Here is a 19,676-nt window from a genome sequence, read left to right on the forward strand (position 1 = left end):
GTCAGAGTCTCAAGGTTAGCAAAAATCAAAGAATGGAAGCAATTTTAGAAACAGAGGCAAGGAGGGAAAGGGAAAAAGTGATGCTTCCAAGCAATATACCATATATATAGCAAAAAAATTAATGCCAAAAAATTCAAACAATCGCCAAAAACATTTTCTCGAGTGCAGACAAGACATTTGGGTTTTCTAAGGAAGGAGTAATCAATTCTTGCCAGACCTAGAGGCATCACCCTTTTTACTAAACCTAAAGATTCAGACTTCGGGGGGAGATTAATGATATAGTGGAGCCCAAAAAATCGAACTCCATGAGTTCGGTTCAGTCAGACTCAAGCTCGAACTTTCCTCAAAGTCCGAACTCAAAGCCGATCTCTGTTTACAATTCTTCTGTTCGAACAACAAGGCAGAGATCGACATCTTAGGAAATTGGAATAAACGATAATCACGCTAGAGATTTTGGCTGAAATTAAGCATTACAATTAATATACGTTCCGTTAGACCACAAAAGGAAGGACAAAAACTAGCCGAGATTCCAGGAAGATTGTCCCTTATATCCTTATAAAAACAAGACCAAGGGGAAAAACGAGTTAAGTGAACAAACTCTCTGAGAAATGAATATATTTTCATTCTTTTCTTAAGTAAGTCCTTGTGACTGACTTGAGCATCAGAGTGGCTGCAAGTTAGCCAACGATCCTTACTTGTTTTCTTATTCTCAGATGACTTGAGGACTAGTAAATACGAGTAAATTAAGTATTTGGAAAATCTGCGGGAACATCAGTTATAATATTAAATTAATGATATTTGTTTTTATCATTATAAGTGTTTTCACATTAATAATATTGTAAAAATTCAAAAAATAACTTAATAAAAAATGAAGTTATTTTTTTTTAAAATGACTTGGTTTCTCTTTGATTAGGAGAATATTTTCCGTTAATTCATTTTCCTTAATGATTCAAACACTAAAAATATGAAAAATATTTTTAAATTTTTTATAATATAAATAGAGTTTTAATATAAATACATTTTATTTATTAATTTTAGTTATAATTTTCTCCATGAATATTTTTATTGCTTATTTAATAAAGCATAATATGTAATTTTTGTTTGGATTAATTACATTATTATGATATTCTTATCTGTAAAAAATATAAATAATTCATAGTATGTCTATGGGATAGATTTATAACAAATCAGCTCCTACATTTTGAGCTTTATCGTGTAACAATTACAAAATTATTAACATGTTATATTAAAAACCATATTATAAATATGTAATTATTAATATAAAAAATTTATGCCAATAATATCTACGAAAAACGTAATTAAAGATAATAATATTTATATGATATGGCTTTTTTTTAACTCGTATTTTCATAAGACATGTACATAAGAAGAGTTATAGCCAGAATTTTTATAAAAGTAATTTCAAATGGAGGTTCCCCAGAATGCAACATTCCCCTTACAATCAATTAAAAGGCAGATTCAGCTACATAAAAATAACAGATGATAAAAGCTAATATACAGGGCAAGCTACAGATAGTCAGATACCATTAGAAGCTACAACAGACTCTGTAAATTAAAAAAGTACAACAATAACAGTAAGGTGGAGATGAAGAAGAAAACATCCAAAATCCAAAGTAAGTTTTGCATTTTCAAATAATTCGAGTCAAAGGGCAACATAATAAAACTCCTGCAATTGTCAGGGACAAAGGAGACTAAAAACTATATAGTTTCTACTTTGAAAACTAATATACCCTGCAGGCTGAGGCTGCAGCTCAGTCTATATCATTCATCCCACGAATGCTGCCAGGCGAAATTAGGCTTTCAGTGTAGACAATAGCTTTCTGATAGCGGCCATCTCCGAGGCCTTGAATATGAAGGTCATGATATCTGTGGCCATCATACATCACAAACCACCTGCGTCTCACAGAGACTAGAAGTTTGCCACTCTTGGTGAAGCATTTTGGATGCAAGCGATAACATATTCGAAAATGAGATTCTTGACTTGAGATTTTCGGGATGCTCATCATTTTTGTCCAAATCACTCTTACCTCACCGTTTTCTTCCTTCTCCTCCTTCATTACCCACAGTGTGGTCATACTGGCGAAACACACAAAGCGAATCCCCCCAAAGAAGTAAGTTCAATTCAGCCACTACAATGAATTCCTCCTCTTCCTGAAACCAAATAGGCCGAGAAATGGATGGATCAAAAGGAGGAGTAACCTCCCTAAATGTTTCGTCTGATAGGTTGAGACGTAAAATTCGGTCTGCGAATTTGTGGGTCTTGCTAGCAGCCCAGTAAAGACAACCATTCGCAGGAACCCCCTCATAGAAAATGGAGTAAGGTAACTCTCCAAGATTTCTCCACAAGTTCCTTTTCATTGAAAAAACAAGAACCTGATTTTCACAGAAACTCACCACTTTATAATCATCCATTCTCGAATCGAAGCCGAGCCCACATACTCCCCCACAGATACCTATCTCCTTAGGGAGGGGTAATGTCCTACAGTCTCCAATTGATAGATTCCATAAAACAAGGGTGTGATCATCTCCAATGGATAAACCGAGCATGCCATGGCAGCAACCAGTCTTGATCTCGAAAGATTTTCCTCTGATAAGAGGAAAATCAATCTCCACAGCAATCCTGAAAGAACCTTCTTACCCACCACCGAAAGAATACAAATTAGACTCTGATCCTTCAACTTGTCTGCGTTTGTTATAAGAAAGAATGAGACTGCTCTGGTTATGAGGGCAGTGAGAAATAGGATCGCAGTAGAGATGGCGATGGAGCAGCCAGTAAGGGAATCTAGAGTGGGTGATAAAGTGAAGCCAAGGCTTCGATACACACCTGAATCGGACCAGAGATTTTAGCGGCAGCCCGGAGAGGATGTCGGAGACGATATCAGCAGGAAGATGTTTGGCTGCCACAGTCATGTCTGATCGATCAGAGGACTCAAAATTCTAACACTGTTCTAGGTTTGCTCCTGGAGGGTCAGGTCAGGTAAGATGAACCGATCACTAGGTTTTTCTGTTTGACTTGAAGAAGAAAGAAGAATGATACTAGGGACTGTCTGGAATTCAAGAAAAACGAAACAGTGTAGGAAACTCTGGGGGACAATAAAGAATAGACATGTCTCAAAGTTCTGATCGAGGAATGCTCAAGACTCTGGAGCCACACTTAGATAGAGGCATCAGATGCCATATGGAGTTCGACGGAGCGAACTTGCTGCGAGAAAGTCACTGATATAAGCAACAACCCATATAAATTTCATAAATTAGTGAATATCCGTTTCAATTCATTACCTCTGTCATGCAAAAGAATATATATATATATATATATATATATATATAGAGAGAGAGAGAGAGAGAGAAATTTCTCTTAAATTCTAAGAAAAAAAATTTATTATGCGAAAATATATTTTTTTTAATTTTTGTCAAATATATAAATTATTATATGTTATAATTATTTTATTTTGTATTAAGTATTTAATTTTATTTTTTATTTAATTGATAATTTTTATAATTAATTAATTAAAAATATTATATATTTTTTAATAAATTAACATTTTCATTATAAAAATTTAATTATTTTATTTAATTATAAAAATTATATATTTTAAAATTAATAAAATAATTTAAAATTATATTATAAAAATAGTCATAGAGAGTTGAGTATTTTATTTTTTTTTTATATATTTAATAAATTTTAATTTATTTTAATATTATTTTATTTTTATTAATTTTATTTTAATATATATTTAATAAAAATATATTTTTAATTATATATATATTGATTGTTATATATATAGTAAATTATGAAAAAATAAATAAAATTTTATTTTCAGGTAAACAAACAATTTATATTCATATTTGATTTTTATTATTTTTTTATATTTTTATAGTATAATTAATAAATAATTAATATTACATTATTTTATTATTATTTAGAAAAATTTAATATCAAATGATTTCATTAAATTTTTTATTTTTTATTAATTAATTATATAATTTCTTTAAATTATAATTAAGTTATTAACTCTCTAATTATATATATAAGTTATAAATTATTTAATTATTACACTTTAATGAAAAAAGGATATTCAAATTTTTATAAAACATATTCAAAAGTAGATAGAATTTTAAATCTATCATATTTATGTTAAGTAGTAATTTTTTTTTATTTTCTAAATAGTTATAATATATAATTATTATATAATTTAATTTTCTAAATACAATTCTTAATTAATTTAGTATTTTAAATTTAAATCAGTAAAAATTGTTAATTATTAAATATAATTATCATTCATTATGAGATTTTTTAATTTTTAATTTGAAAACATAAATGATAATAAAATTAAAACCCATGTTTTTTAATTTAATTTTTATAATTTTTAAAGAAAAATTAAAATCGTTTAATAAAATATTTTTAAACACATTTACTATAATTAAATATTAATAAATTACCAATAAAAGACGTTTAATTTTATAATTTAATAAATATTATTATGACTCACTAATTATTATCATAATTAAAAATTTAATTTCCTTTAAAATATATCTCATTATTAAAAGTAATGCAAATCTATTAATTTTAAATTTTTATGAAAAAAGTGAAAAGTCAACATTATTTTTTTATTTTCTAAACAATTATAATATATAATTAATAAATATAATTATCACATATTATCATGTTCCCTAATTTTTAATTTAAAATTATTAATTACAATAAAATCAAAACCTATATTTACTTTGAAGAAAAAGTAATACTTAAAATTTTTTTCTCTCTTTTATGTGTTTAATAAAATTTAATTTATTTTAATATTATTTTACTTTTATTATTTTAAAATGGTTTAATAATAAATTATTATTATTATTATTATTAACAGAGAATAACCTATGACTATTAAAAAAATTTTTTATAGCCATTAATTTAAAAATAATTGCTAATTTATTTGGCTAGAATTTATTATTAATATTTTAAAATTTTAATATTTTAAATAATAAGATTAAAACTCTTTTAATTAAAAAATAATATTTTTTAATTAGTATATGAATTTTCTTTATCTTATATATATATAAACTATTGTGCATAAAACACAGGTATTCGCTAATAAATAAATAAATAAATACAAAGTCGATGTAATCGAACTCTGAGAACATCATAAATGGAGAAAAATTTTTTGTTGTCATACTTATTTTAATTCTGATTTAAGAAAAAGCAATTCGTAAATGAAATATCCTATTGCCATTTGTTAACTAATTATTTTAAAGATTTCTACTTCGATATTAAATTTTAACTGGATTGGATAGAAATTTTGTTCTCATTTTAATTTATTTTTTAAAAAAATTTAATTTTTTTGTCTTAAAAATATTAAATCATTATTAATTTAATTTAATTTATTTTTTAATAAAATTTCATTTTTTTTCTTAAAAATATTAAATTATTATTAATTTAATTTAATTTAATAATATTAAAATTATTTTTAAAATCGTGGGATTTTACATTTGAATTTATTAAAAGAAATGTTGGGTTACATCGTTTCGAATTTTTAAACACTTCCAAACGGTAAAAGAAAATAAAAGTTTTTGAACTGCGACGGCCCGTTGGTTGCCTGCAGAAGTGGGACGTCTTGTGTCAGAACTCAGAACGCCCAAAGCATGCCATATGGATTTGCCTTCATCTCGTAAGTCAAACCCTAGCACTCTGTTTTCAAAATTTTTTTAAGGAGGAAGGAAATTAAATAGCGAAAAATAAAAAATATTTTATTTTTTTTATTTTTATTTAAATAAAAAAAGAAAAAAAAATATGATAAAATTATAATTTTATCTTTTATATTTTTTAAAAAATAATATTAAAAAAATAATATTATAATTTTAATATATAATTTTATATTTTTTTTTAAATTAAAAAAATAACAAAAAAATTTATTTTATCTTTCCCTATAAATAAAAAAAAATATTAATCTTAATTTATTTTTTTCTCCCTTTTTCCGATATCCAAACAGAGTAGAGGTGACCCGTGCCCTTGCAATTAACTGTTCATCCTCGATTTCCGACCTTTCTCCTTCAAAGAATAATTTGTGACCGCAAGTTACTTGTAGTATATTTTAGGCTTCCTCGCTGAATGCATCTTTGACGAATCTTGGGCATTCAATTTAAAATGAATTAAATTAAATTATAAAATTAAATTATATATTTTAAAAATTAAATTAAATCAAAATAATAAAAATTATATTAAATCACACTATCAAATTTAATTTTTAATTAATTTTTTAATTTAAATTTAATTTTTAAATTATTTAATTTAATTTTAATTTTAATTTAATAATCATTAATTAATAAAATTAAATAATTTATATATAAAAAATTAAATATAATTTATAAATTTTTTATAAAAATAAATTAATTTAAAAATTAATTCAATTTAATTTAATTTAATTTAATTTAAATATTATTTAATTTAATTTAAATTAATTATTTTTTAAAATTAAATTAATTAAAATTTTTATAATATAAAATTAAATTAAATAAATTAAAATTTAAAATTAAATTAATTAAATTAAATTAATTCAATTTATTTCGATTTAAATCGAAATCAGGAATTTCACACCGTGGAAACGAGTGAAAGGCAGATAAGACAGCAGTAGGCAGGGTACACAATTTGGTACTGCGTCTCACGTTACCCGTGACTCTGATTTCGTACAAGACGGACAGTCTTATCCGGCATGTTTTAGATATAAAAGAACAGATAACCACAGATAATTTGACACATCCATCGGTAAAACACATAAAATATTATTAAAAAACCCCTTGCAAAACTTGCGAACTTTCAGCTAAAGTAGGCCAAGACTCCAAATGCGAATTGTGACTCGTGAAAGACGCCAAATATCAAGGCTAAAATAGCCATTACATGTAGCCAACTGCAGACTAACATTAACATTGAATTCTTTGCAATGCTCGGCTAATCGGTTCTTGGAAATATTGAAGTGATATGAAAATTGCTTCCTGTTACAAAAGACAGAAATTTAAATAAAGAATCAAATCGTTTAGCAGATAGAATGTATTTCTGGTAAACAGACAAGAAACAAACTAAAAATTACAACCTCAGTTCGAATTGTTCTACTTCCTTGATGGGGACAGGTATTCAAGTATGAATCAAAAACCTCTTGAACATTTTTACCCTTCAAGAAGAAGAAAAAAGCCAGCATTCAATAATTCTCTTTTGCTTTTAGCCTGAGCATTTTACTACAGCTTGAACAAGTCAATAAATTAAGCTGAATCATGGATACACACACATATCTACGAGATTGTTCAGTTGATTTTTTTTCCTATATAACATTTCTATGCTGTCAAAATCACATAACATAAAAAAAGAAGGCAAACTACATTTTACCAAGAGAAAAAACGGAAGAAAGAGAGGAGAAAAGGAAAAAGGAAAGAAATGGCTGCATTTCCAGCAGACATGTTATTCATAAACAGAGTCCAAACTGGAACCAAGCAATTCTTCATTAATAACGGTATATTTTGTTGAACAGAAAGTACCTTTAAGTTGCTGTCTTCTTCAATACTTTCTTCCAACCCAGCGAGCCCACCAAATGCAATCAACAAATGCCTGCAAATTATTTATACAAATAAGAGGACTAAATTTGATTGAAAAGGTGTATGTTCAAAGTGCACTCATTACTTCTACCTACTAAAATTGCATACTATTACACCAAACTAAGTCCTTAGCTTAGGGCTACAAATACAAGGAACAAAAAGATATGCCATGATAAAGGTCCAAAATCAGCCCATTGGTATACCACTGATTACTGAAAGTTCCTTGCCACAAGGAAAGTTACGTCGAGGATCTAACAGAGAAAGAAAAAATACCTGAAAGTTGGCAAAGAAAGCTGTGATGAGTTTATAATCTGACCATGTTCTGAGGTACCGATTAAATAATCATAGCCACCCTGTAATTAACATAGTTGAAGTTGATGAAGGCCTTATTTAAATTGTGAACAAAAACTATGAATGGTTCTTAAAAGGGAATAGAGAAAACCATACGATAACAGTATTGATACCTTGTACGGACAATCATTGAACACCGAGCTGATATTTGAAGCATACCGCACTCTATAGCCCCAATACATTCCTGATTCTTCCTTAGGTTTGGACAATGATACAACCTCATGTGGTATATCTAGATAAATGCAAGATAAAATGAACTTCATGAGTAGAGATCATTATTTCTGCATGCATAATGCTCAATTAAAAGTGAACTAAAAATATGCCAATACCCAATATGTTAAAGAAAAAGAGCATTATTCTAGGAAGATAAATAAATAAAAGGGAAAAAGAGTATTTGCTGCTGGCCTATAGATAATTCTTAAGAAAGTGAAAAAGGAGGCAATAATATCTATTGTAATTAATTTATCTCGCATTTTTCAATCATTTGTTGTCAGAAAAATTAAAATCAGAAAAAGATCAAGAGGAATACAAATTCATTACCACCATCCAAATTGCGGTTGCTTCCCATTGCCACAGTTACTCTAATGCCAGGTTCAAGAGCTTGATCAACAACAACATTCTGCATAATTTAGCTTCAAATATGTAAAACGTTAAATTTACTGGAGACTTCTTGCCAATCTAGACTTTGAAAAGAAAATCATAAAGTTGATGTAAAATAAATTGACTACAGATATTTATATGCAGCAGGCATGATGCTCAAGAGAAATAAATTATATTTATATATATTAAAAAAAAAGCATCTTGATAAGATTACGCTTTGACATGCCAATAGCAACAAAAGTCATGCTTTAGAAAGCGGTGTTCAGCTCAGAAATACATGGAGATACATTACATAATGAAGATAATACAAAAATAAAAAGCAGAAGCACAGAGAATTTACAAAGCAGAATCTTGTTACTTGGTTTAGTTTTGCCACAAACGATAATGTCCCAAGTATATTGAGATTCAAGCTATTTACAAGCTTACTAGGGCCAACATCCTCATCTAGCAAAATTAAGCTCCAATTTCAATTCAACTCACAAACTCCGCCTAAGTAGTTTGCGCTTAGCCGGTCCCAAGCCCGGATAAAGGAGGAGGGTTGCGGTAGGTGACAATCAGCGTAAAAATTGCGTCACACCTTATGATATGGATTCAAATGATATAAACGTTGGGGCATCCTCTACTAACGATGCGCTACATCGAAGCCCAGGTGTAGTGAAAAATATGCAAGGGTGTAAGGCGTTCACCGAAAGCGACGCACCATGCCGGCGCTCAGGTGTGGTGTTAAGTGAGCAAGGGTTCCCACATCATGGACAGGTGTGGGTAAAGAATTTAGTCCATAGGACAGATAGTAGAACAGATAGTGGAACAGAACACAAAATAGACATAGAAAACAATAGAAGATATCATAGAAGGAGATCAATTAGGAATGAGCAGGATAGGAGGAGGATCAGGGTTGATACTTGAAATGTTGGATCACTTACAGAAAAATTAATGGAGCTCGTGGATACCTTGGAAAGAAAAAGGGTGAATATTGCTTGCATTCAGGAGACTAAATGGGTAGGAGAGAAAAGTAAGGAAGTGAGTAATTCAGGGTACGAACTGTGGTTTACCGGAAAAGAGAGAACAAGAACGGAGTGGGCATAATTATAGACAGGAAATTGAAAGACGCAGTAATAGCTGTAAAAAGAGTAGGAGATAGAATTATACTAGTAAAGGTAGTACTAGAAGGAGAAACAATAAATATAGTTAGTGCTTATGCCCCACAAGTAGGACTAGACAGTGAGAGTAAACAAAGGTTTTGGGAAGATATGGATGATTTAATGCAAAGCATACCGAATGAAGAGAATGTTTTCATTGGTGGAAATTTGAATGAACATATAGGAAGTGATAGACAAAGTTATGAGAATGTTCATGGAGGTTTTGGTTTTGGCAGTCAAAATGAGGAGGGAAAAAACATCCTGGATTTTGCTATGGCATACGACCTAATACCAGCAGATACCTACTTTATAAAAAGATAGTCACATTTAGTTACTTTCAAAAGTGGGCAACATAGAAGCCAAATCGACTTCCTCTTAACTAGGAAGACAAATAGAGCTCTATGCAAGGATTGCAAGGTCATTCCAGGAGAGGCTTTAACAAGTCAACATCGGTTGGTGGTCTTGGATGTCAAGTTTAGGAACAATTCAAGTAAGGTCAGAGGAAATAGTGTAGCTCGAACAAAGTGATGGGAGTTCAAAGGAGTAAAGCAAGTGAAGTTCAAAAATGAGCTTCTTGAGTCCGAAGTATGGAAGCTGGATATGGAGGCCAATGATATGTGGATACAGATGGCATCAAAGATTAGAGAAGTAGCTAGAAAAGTACTTGGAGAGTCTAAAGGACATGAACCATGGTGGTGGAATGAGGAAGTACAAAAGGCAGTGAAGAGAAAAAGAAAACTGTATAAGAAATTACCTAAATGTGCTAATAATAAGGCATATGAACAGTACAAAATAGCAAAAAAAGAGGCAAAAAAGGCAGTTAGTCAAGCAAGAACACAGGCTTTTGAAAAGTTATATGAGCAACTTGGAACTAAAGAAGGGGAGAAAGATATTTATAGATTAGCAAGGAGGAGAGAAATAAAATGTCAAGATCTCAATCAAGTTAGGTGCATTAAGGATAAAGAAGGAAAAGTGTTGGTGAAAGATGAGGACATTAAAGAAAGATGAAGAAATTATTTTAATGATCTCTTTAATAATAGTCAAAATGGTAATAGCGTGAATATAGATTATAGAACAATAAAAAAGAATGTGAATTATACTAGAAGGATTAGATCTTTAGAAGTAAAGGAAGCACTTAAGAGAATGAAAGTGGGTAGAGCCTGTGGACCCGATGAAATACCAATTGAAGTGTGGAAGTGTTTGGGAGATATGGGAGTGGCATGGTTAACTAAATTATTTAATAAGATTCTAAACTCAAAGAAAATGCCTGATGAATGGAGGAGGAGTATTTTAGTACCTATTTTTAAAAATAAGGGAGACATACAGAGTTGCTCAAACTATAGAGGAATTAAACTCATGAGCCATACTATGAAGTTGTGGGAGAGAGTTGTGGAGCATCGACTACGTCATGATATTTCTATCTCTCTCAATCAATTTGGCTTCATGCCCGGTCATTCAACTATGGAAGCGATCTTTCTCATTAGAAGCTTGATGGAGAAATATAGAGATGTAAAGAAAGATCTACACATGGTTTTTATTGATTTGGAGAAGACTTATGATAGTGTTCCAAGAGATGTCTTATGTAATGTGTTAGCACAAAAGAGAGTATCTATTAGGTACATACAAGTGTTGAAAGATATGTATGAAAAAGCAACAACTATTGTGCGCACAGTGGGAGGGGACACGAGATTTTCCGATCTCAATTAGATTACACCAAGGATCAGCCATAAGCCCTTACCTTTTTATATTAGTTTTAGATGAATTGACGAAACATATACAAGAGAGTATTCCTTGGTGCATGATGTTTGCGGTATAATTGTTAAAGGCGTGCCTGAGGCGCGCCCTAGGCGTCAAGCGATGGAGGCTCAGCTGCCTGCGCCTTAAAACTGTCCAGGCGAGCGACACTGAGAAGGCGTTGCCCAGGCTCAAGGCGCACCCAGGCTCAAGGCGCATTCCAGGCACGCCTCAGCAGTCCCAGGCGCCCTATTTAATGAAGGGGACGTTTATAACAGCCCCACTCCATCCCGACAGCAGAAGTAAAAAAGAAAAAGGTACCGACAGCAGAAGTAAAAAGAAAAAGGTGAAAAGAAGTTAAGAAGAAGAAGACGAGAAGAAGAAGATTCTAGAAACTTAGCTGATCTCTGCATTCAGGTTTGTTATTCTTGACTTCCTCTTCCATTTCTTGTTCCTTTCTTCCTTTCTTTCTCATCATCGGCTTCTTCTCCATCTTCTTTTCTTCCATCTTGGTGGTTCTCAAGCCATGGTTGCTGCTTTCTTTATTCTTCATTTCTTCATTTTTGCTGGTTTTCAAGCCATGGCTGCTGTTAGCATGCTTTTTTCTTTTCAATTTTTCTCCCATTATGCTGCTGAAATTTTCAGTGATCTAGGGTTTCACCTATGCTGTATCTGCTGCTTTTTCTTTGCTCTTCTTTTCTTCATTTTTGCTAGTTTTCAAGCCATAGCTGCTGCTAACATGCTCTTTTCTTTTCAATTTTCCCTCTGTTATACTGCTGAAATTTTCGGTGATTTAGATTTCACTCCTGCTGCATCTGCTGTGTTTTTTTTTTGTTGAGTTGATTTTTTTTATTTGATGACACCAGCAGCTGCATTGTGCTTTTTGATAACACAAGTTGCTAGTTGATGACAGCAGTTGCTTGTCTGCTTTCTTTTTGCAGTTATTTTTCAATTCTCTGTTCAACATTTGGCTATTTGTTGATTGCCTCTCACATGCAACCCACTAACCCTTAATTTCTTATATCTTAAATTATAATAAAGAGCAAAAAGACAAGTGAAAATTAACATAAATATATAAAATGACAATAAATAAATTATTTAGTATAAAATACAGCACAGCAGCAGTGAATGGGTGTTTGTTGCAAGTTGCAACATGAATAATATATTGATAATTAAGTTATTAACATATTGATAATTAACATGCTTTTTGCTGTAATAACATAAATAAATAAAATAGTTTAATGGGTGTTTGTTGAATGTTCTTTATTGAATATTTCAAAAATTATTTACCATAATTTTTACTTCTTGAATACAAATATTATTTGAAATGACAATTGAGTGGGTGTTTGTGACTTGTATGTAAGTGATAAATTGCTTTGCTAAACTTGCTATGCTATTGATATAGGGAGTTAATATTTCTTGTTCGATTGTAAAAGATGGACATTGGAACATCTTCTACTGCCATTGAAGATAAAAGTGGCAATAATAGAAAAGATCCGGCTTGGAAGTATGTGCATTTATTAAAGCCACCAAATACCAATGATCTTGTTTGTAACTTTTGTAATAAAGTTACAAAGGGAGGGATTTACCGAGCTAAGCAACACTTGGTTGGGAGACATCGCAATGTCACCATGTGCAAAAGGTGTCCAACACATGTACGTGAAGAAATACAAGACTATATGTTAAAAAAGGTTACAGCAAAGGACTTTGATAAAACTTCTTTTCCTGATTTTGAAGATGTTGAGAGGATGGGTGATGATGAAAACGAAGATGAAATTGGTGCAAACATAGAAGTCCCACAGCAAAGAAGTAATAAAGTTGCAAATATGAGAAAGAAGCCAAGGACAAAGGGTCCTATTGATGTATTTTTTGCTCAAAATGCAGAAAGGGCAGTGAAAGATAGGAAGAATGCAAAGTTGAAGCAAACCACCATAAATGAGGCATGTAAAAAGGAATTGCGAGAAAAGGCATGTAGGGATATAGCTCGATGGATGTATGATGCGGCAATTCCTTTCAATGCTGCCAATTATCCAAGTTTTCAAGTGATGTTAGAGTCTGTTGGACAATTTGGTATTGGTTTGAAGGCACCAAGTTACCATGAATTGTGGGTTCCCTTGTTGAATAAAGAAGTTACTAATGTGAAGAATGAATTGAAGTCCGATGAAGAAGAATGGGCAAAGTATGGTTGTTCTATAATGGCAGATGGTTGGACAGATAAAAAGCAAAGGACTTTAATTAATTTCTTAGTGAATTCTCCAAAGGGAACAGTTTTCCTTGAGTCTGTGGATGCTTCAGAGTATTCAAAGACTGGTGAGAAGATGTTTGAGCTGCTTTATAGAATTGTGGAGCGTGTTGGGGAGGCTAATGTGGTTCAAGTAGTGACAGATAATGCTAGCAACTGTGTGCTTGCAGGTAATTTTAAGTTTTAATTTTTATTAAATTATTTAAATTTCATTTTAATTAACAATTGTAGTAAATAAAAACTTCTCATATTCATTTTGTTTTTAGGAAAGTTGTTAAAAGTCAAGCATCCACACTTGTACTGGACTCCTTGTGCTGCCCATTGCTTAGATTTGATTTTAGAAGACATTGGGAAAATGCCAAAATTTCATAACATAATTAAAAGGGCAGTGACAATGAATGGCTACATTTATGTTCGTCCAGGTGTGGTGAACATGTTACGGCACTTCACCGGTGAAAGAGAACTAATTAGGCCAGCTGTCACAAGATTTGCAACTGCTTTTCTCACCCTTCAACGCATGCATAAGCACAAGACCAATTTGAGAAAAATGTTTACTTCAGAGGAATGGACCACAAGTAAGCGGGCAAAAGAGCAAGCTGATAAGAAAGTGACTAGTATTGTGATGATGCCTAGTTTTTGGAGTACTATGGTGTACATCTTAAAGATATTTCGTCCATTAGTCCGTGTGCTTCGATTAGTTGATGGTGAGAAAAGGCCTGCAATGGGATATATTTATGAGGCTATGGATAGGGCTAAAGAAGCAATTGCAAAGTCATTTAGTGAAAAGGAAGAAAAATACAAGGCGGTGTTTGAGATCATTGATAAACGATGGGAAAGCCAATTCCAACAACCTTTGCATGCAGCAGGACATTATTTGAATACTGAATTTTTTTATTCAAATACTCAGATTGCTACAGATGAAGAGGTTATGACTGGTTTATACACAGTTCTACAAAGGTTGATTCCAACCCAACAAGAGCAAGACAAAATCATGAAACAACTACTTTTGTATCAAAATAGTGCTGGCATATTTGGGATGCCTGTGACAATTAGGAATCGAACAACAATATCTCCAGGTAACATAATTTTAATCATAAGCATTTAATCTTGTCTTGCAATTTTTTTTAATCATGATTAATATGCGTTATTTTATTGATAGCTGAATGGTGGAATGCTTACGGAGCTTCAACTCTAGATTTGAGAAATTTTGCAATAAAAGTGCTTAGCCTCACTTATAGTGCATCTGATTGTGAGCGTAATTGGAATATCTTTGAGCATGTAAGTAACAAAACATGTCTCTTTACAATTATACTTTTAATTTATTCTTTCTTAAAAATTACTTATTAAAATTGTTATATTTTACAGATTCATAGTAAAAAAATAAATAGGCTAGCTCAACAAAGATTGAATGATTTGGTGTTTGTGAAGTATAATCGGCCATTAAGGCGCCGATATGATGCACGTCACCGCATTGACCCCATTTCATTGAAAGACACAGATGATAGTAATGAATGGTTGATGGGTCAAATGGAAGAAAAGTTAGAAAATGATGAACTTGTGTTTGAGGATGACAATTTGACTTGGAATGCGGTTGCTGAAGCTATTGGAGTTGAAGAGGATGCCTACAATACTAGATCCGAGAAAGGAAAAAATATAGCATCTGCAGTTGCTTCAAGATCTATGTCAAAGCATAAAGGAAAGCCACCATCTAGAGCTAATACTCCTTTACTTAGAGAAGAGACATCTTCTGAAGAAGATGAAGATATTGATTTTGAAGAAGATGAGTATGAAGAGGACGAAGCTGAAGGGGAAGATAAGGAAGATCTTAATGCTGCTTTTGATATAGATTGAAGTGTAGTGAACTACTTATTTAGTAATTGGTACTTGACTTTAGTTTTGATTACTAATGCTACTCTTCATATAGATTGAAGAGTAGTTAACTAGTTATTTTGTAACTAGTTAACTAATTTCTTTCTTGGATTTTGATTACTAGTATGACTAGTGTCTATCATGTTAATATGTTAAAATTGTGACACTTTATATTAGTTTCTTAAAATAAAGTAGTTCATTTTTATTCTATTTGGATTGCAAAATTATTATTACCTTATGTTTATTACTTATTATTATGTTTAGTTTTATGATAGTTGAAATTTGATGGAATATTTATATTTTTTTGAATTTTTTTTTTTAATTTTTGCGCCTCTCTTTGCTCTGGCGCACGCCTTGCGCCTAGGCTCCAGGACCCTTGGCGCCTTGGTGCGCCTTGGGCCTTTAATAACTATGGTTTGCGGATGATATTATTCTGATAGATGAGACACGAGAAGAAGTCAATAGAAAGCTAAAGCTTTGAAGAAGTACTCTAGAGTCAAAGGCTTTAAGTTAAATAGAACGAAGACAGAATACATGCATTGCAAGTTCAGTGAAGGCAAAACTGGTGATAGGGAAGGAGTTAGTTTGAATGGAGTGGTACTGTCCCAAAGTAATCACTTTAAATATCTAGGCTCAGTCCTTCAAGTAGATGGGGGATGTGAAGAGGATGTTAGTCATAGGATTAAAGCCGGATGGTTGAAGTGGATACGTGCCACGGGAGTTTTATGCGATCGTAAGATTCCCAATAAGTTGAAAGGAAAATTTTACCGTACAGTCATACGACCGGCTATGTTATATAGTAGTGAGTGTTGGACACTGAAAGAGTAATATGCGTCTAAGATAAGAGTTGCAGAGATGAGAATATTAAGGTGGATAAGTAGCCATACTAACTAGATAAAGTCCGTAACGAGAGTATTAGAGAAAAGGTAGGAGTAGTGCCAATTAAAGATAAGTTGAGAGAAGGGAGATTGAGATAGTTTGGTCATGTGAAGCGTAGACATACGGAGGCTCCAGTTAGACAAGTAAAGCACATTAAATTGACTTGGAGGAGAGTAGTACAACATGACCTAGAAGCATTACACATTTCTAAGCATTTAAACCAAAATCGTTTAGAGTGGAGAATCTATATGCCGATCCCAAATTTTTGGGATAAAAGCTTAGTTGAGTTGAGTTGTTTCAATTCAACTCATAGGTTAAAGGGTCAGAAAAGGAGGATTATATGAATTTATAAGATCAACAGAGGGACTGACCCTGTGTGAAAAAAGATTGCCAACAAGAAATCATGCAACTCTTGCTATATTTTGAATGAGAGAAAACCGGTGGGCAATACCAATATCACATTAGTTAGTCTCAGCAATTACATTGTTAATATTCATCACATGAAATAAAAGAGACACCATAATAACTTTTGGAAACATAAAGGAGGTAAACAGATTAGTAACCAAGTCCACTAGATTGTTACCTTACTCAAACCCACGTCAACCAGCGTTTCCTTAGAGTTTGGAGCTTTTTCATTTGATGTGACACCTGTAAATTTATTATAAGATATCGAGTGGTTGAACCAAAATGGAGTGACAAACAAAAATCATACATGCACAGACATTATCAATGCCAAAGAAGATGAGTTACGGCTTACCCTCCCGATATGGAGCCCACTCATGCTTGCGCAAATGATGTGGTGCATCAAGCGGAGGCAACAAACCCTGTGAAAAAAGAATTAGAGTGGAACAACTATAAACAACTTCAGTTCATTTAATTGACCACCAACAATCAACAAAAGGGACAGTCTGCAAATGAAGCTAAATATAAGTTGGTCAATAAATTGGAACCTCACCACAAATCTCAGGCTATTATGCCTCGGGAAGAGAGCTTTCCTTAAATACTGTGGAGTCTCGAGATACCGCAAGATCCTTATGAGAAAAGGCGCACCACTTTCATTCTCACCAGAGTTATTGACAGTGTTCACAGTGGGATCCTCAATCACTAAACTACTCTTATTGTCAAACACCACAACCTGCTCACATGGTAAAGTTAAAAGCTACTCTTCATGAGCAAAATAGCAATGATAATTGTTACACTAACTGCAACTAAAGCATTTCTGTATACACAAATCAATTTCTTAATTTAAGAAATAAAATAAAATAAAATAAGAGGATTAAGGGAGTGAAACACAGACACAGACCTCATCGATTCGAAATATGGTCGCGGCACGAGCAATCTGACCAGCCAACTGAAAGAGAAATGGAAAAAAATCATTTAAATGGAAAATAGAATAACGAGGATTTGCAAGCCACGGAACAGTAAATAAAAAGCGCAGAGAGTAGTACTCGAGTAGCGAGTTCAAGAGATTGAGCGTTGTCGATAATGGAACCGGGGACGGCTATGCTTACTGTACGTTTCCCATTCGCTTCGTTCTCTTCTTTCTCAGTCTCATTTATTTCCTTCTTCTTCTTTTTCTTCTTCATCTTCCTATGAGAATCGCCATTAATGAACTCATCGACCTCGAGGACTTTTCTCTCTGCTTCTGCTTCTGCATCAGCATCAGCATCTGTTTCTGCTCTTTTCTTCTTCTTCCCCATTCCCTTTTCTGCTGGGGTTTGTAAACGCACGTTTGACGGTTTTCCTGAGACTGTTTATTAGGAGGCCGCTTCAAATCGCGTCCCACAAATTTTCGTTGGAAATGAAAATTTATCCCATAGCACCTTTTAGGTATGTTAAATTTTGTTTATTTTTAATTTTTGATTTAATTTAATTTTTTTATTATTAATTTATGTTTAAATTGACTTGATATTAATACACACGTTATTTTTTAATATTTTTTTTATTTTTATTTTTTAATATTAAAATGTTATTTTTTATAATTAATTAAATTAAATATTAAAAATATTATTTTTATTATTTAATATTATTAATTAAAATGAGAGTACGAAAAGAATATTATTTTTATATTTTCATTAATTAATTAAATTGAAAAATAATAAAAATATTGTTATTTTTTATTTTACGTTTTCATTTTCTTAATTAAAATTAAAAAATTATTATTAAATAAAATTAAAAATATAAAATATTATTTTTTATATTATTAATATTAAAAAATTAAATATAAAAAACTAATTAATTATAATTATTTAATTAATATTAAAAAATAATAAATTAAGTAATTAATATTAAAAAAAAAATAATAATAACTCAGGTAGTAAGTAATAAGTGAGTTACATGTTCAGTTAAATAATTAAAAAGGTGTAATTAAATAAAAAATTAAAAATAAATTAAATTAAACATTACTAAAAACTATATGAAATAAATTAAATTTATTTCTAATTTTCTTTTGCCCTTTTCTTATTGACACCTTCTATTATAATTTTTGTTTTGAAGTTATTTTAATTAGTTTTCACTTTTTTTTATTTTTTTATTCTGATTAAAGTCATTTATTTGTTTTGAAGTCATTTTATTTTTATTTTCACTTTTGTCATAATTTTTACATTTTCGTTAATCAAATAATTAAATAAGAAGTAAAATTTTTAATAAACTGTTATTTTATTTTAAATTTTATCATTATTAATATTATTATTTAATTATTTTTAAAAAAATAGATTAAAATAATCCTAAGATTAATAGTTTCAACAATGATATTTTTTTTAAAAGCATTAATAATTAAATGAGCTAAAAATAGGTAAAATGACTAAAGTCTTAATTTGTTTTTGGGAATAAAGAGAAAAAAGTATTAATAATATTAAAATATAAATATTGAAAAAATAATTTATCAAAAATACCTTACTTTTTATATAATAAAAATTTTAACAAAATTTGTTCATAATTCAATTTGGAGGTATAATAAACATTACACGACTCCCACTTAATTAAAAAGACAAGGTTTTTTTTTTTTTTTTTTTTAAGAAAGTTAAAAAGATAAGTTTATGCATTAAGCATCTCAATAATTTGAGAGTTCATGAATTTTGAATCATTCTTAATTTCCCATTTCCAAAAGAAAATGGCGTTTAAATTTTTATTTTCCATTCCTAACTTACGTTGCAACGTCGGAAGATCCATGCTAGAGTTAGAGATTTGCATTTGGAATACGTACTTTCGATCCAGCTCTAAAACACAAAAATCTATACGTTACATGACGACAGTCAAAATGATTA

The 19,676-nt window shown here is 30.9% G+C and overlaps 1 protein-coding gene and 1 pseudogene across 3 annotated transcripts; both read right to left on the reverse strand.

Moving 5' to 3' along the window:
* Nucleotides 1–1,466: 1,466 nt before the first annotated feature.
* Nucleotides 1,467–3,311, reverse strand: LOC110673163 (F-box/kelch-repeat protein At3g23880-like; annotated as a pseudogene).
* Nucleotides 3,312–6,547: 3,236 nt separating this feature from the next.
* On the reverse strand, nucleotides 6,548–18,220 carry LOC110650073 (uncharacterized). Of its 3 annotated transcripts, XM_058137237.1 has the most exons (11): nucleotides 17,859–18,219; nucleotides 17,714–17,761; nucleotides 17,366–17,545; nucleotides 17,168–17,234; nucleotides 16,994–17,058; nucleotides 8,488–8,566; nucleotides 8,061–8,179; nucleotides 7,870–7,949; nucleotides 7,540–7,609; nucleotides 7,101–7,178; nucleotides 6,548–7,002 (listed from the first exon to the last, which is right to left on the reverse strand). In XM_058137237.1, exons 1-11 carry the CDS (start codon nucleotides 18,108–18,110, stop codon nucleotides 6,931–6,933), a joined length of 1,110 nt encoding a protein of 369 aa, XP_057993220.1. In that variant the 5' UTR covers nucleotides 18,111–18,219; the 3' UTR covers nucleotides 6,548–6,930. The 3 variants fall into 3 exon arrangements, with proteins under 3 accessions (XP_057993220.1, XP_057993221.1, XP_057993222.1); XM_058137238.1 differs by lacking the exon at nucleotides 7,101–7,178; XM_058137239.1 differs by lacking the exons at nucleotides 6,548–7,002; nucleotides 7,101–7,178; nucleotides 7,870–7,949 and having other exon boundaries at nucleotides 7,588–7,869; nucleotides 17,859–18,220.
* Nucleotides 18,221–19,676: the final 1,456 nt, after the last annotated feature.

Source organism: Hevea brasiliensis, chromosome 15 (assembly GCF_030052815.1).
Source record: "Hevea brasiliensis isolate MT/VB/25A 57/8 chromosome 15, ASM3005281v1, whole genome shotgun sequence".
In the NCBI taxonomy this organism is placed as follows: Eukaryota; Viridiplantae; Streptophyta; class Magnoliopsida; order Malpighiales; family Euphorbiaceae; genus Hevea; species Hevea brasiliensis.

Bases quoted from the DNA above. Each gene is read 5' to 3' on its own strand.
- LOC110650073 (XM_058137237.1), bottom strand. From the start codon at position 18,110: ATGGGGAAGAAGAAGAAAAGAGCAGAAACAGATGCTGATGCTGATGCA. The intron at 17,546-17,713 runs GTCTGTGTCTGT...CCATGTGAGCAG, and splicing joins CCATATTTCGAATCGATGAG to GTTGTGGTGTTTGACAATAA. The intron at 8,567-16,993 runs GTAACAATCTAG...TAAATTATGCAG, and splicing joins TTGACGTGGGTTTGAGTAAG to AATGTTGTTGTTGATCAAGC.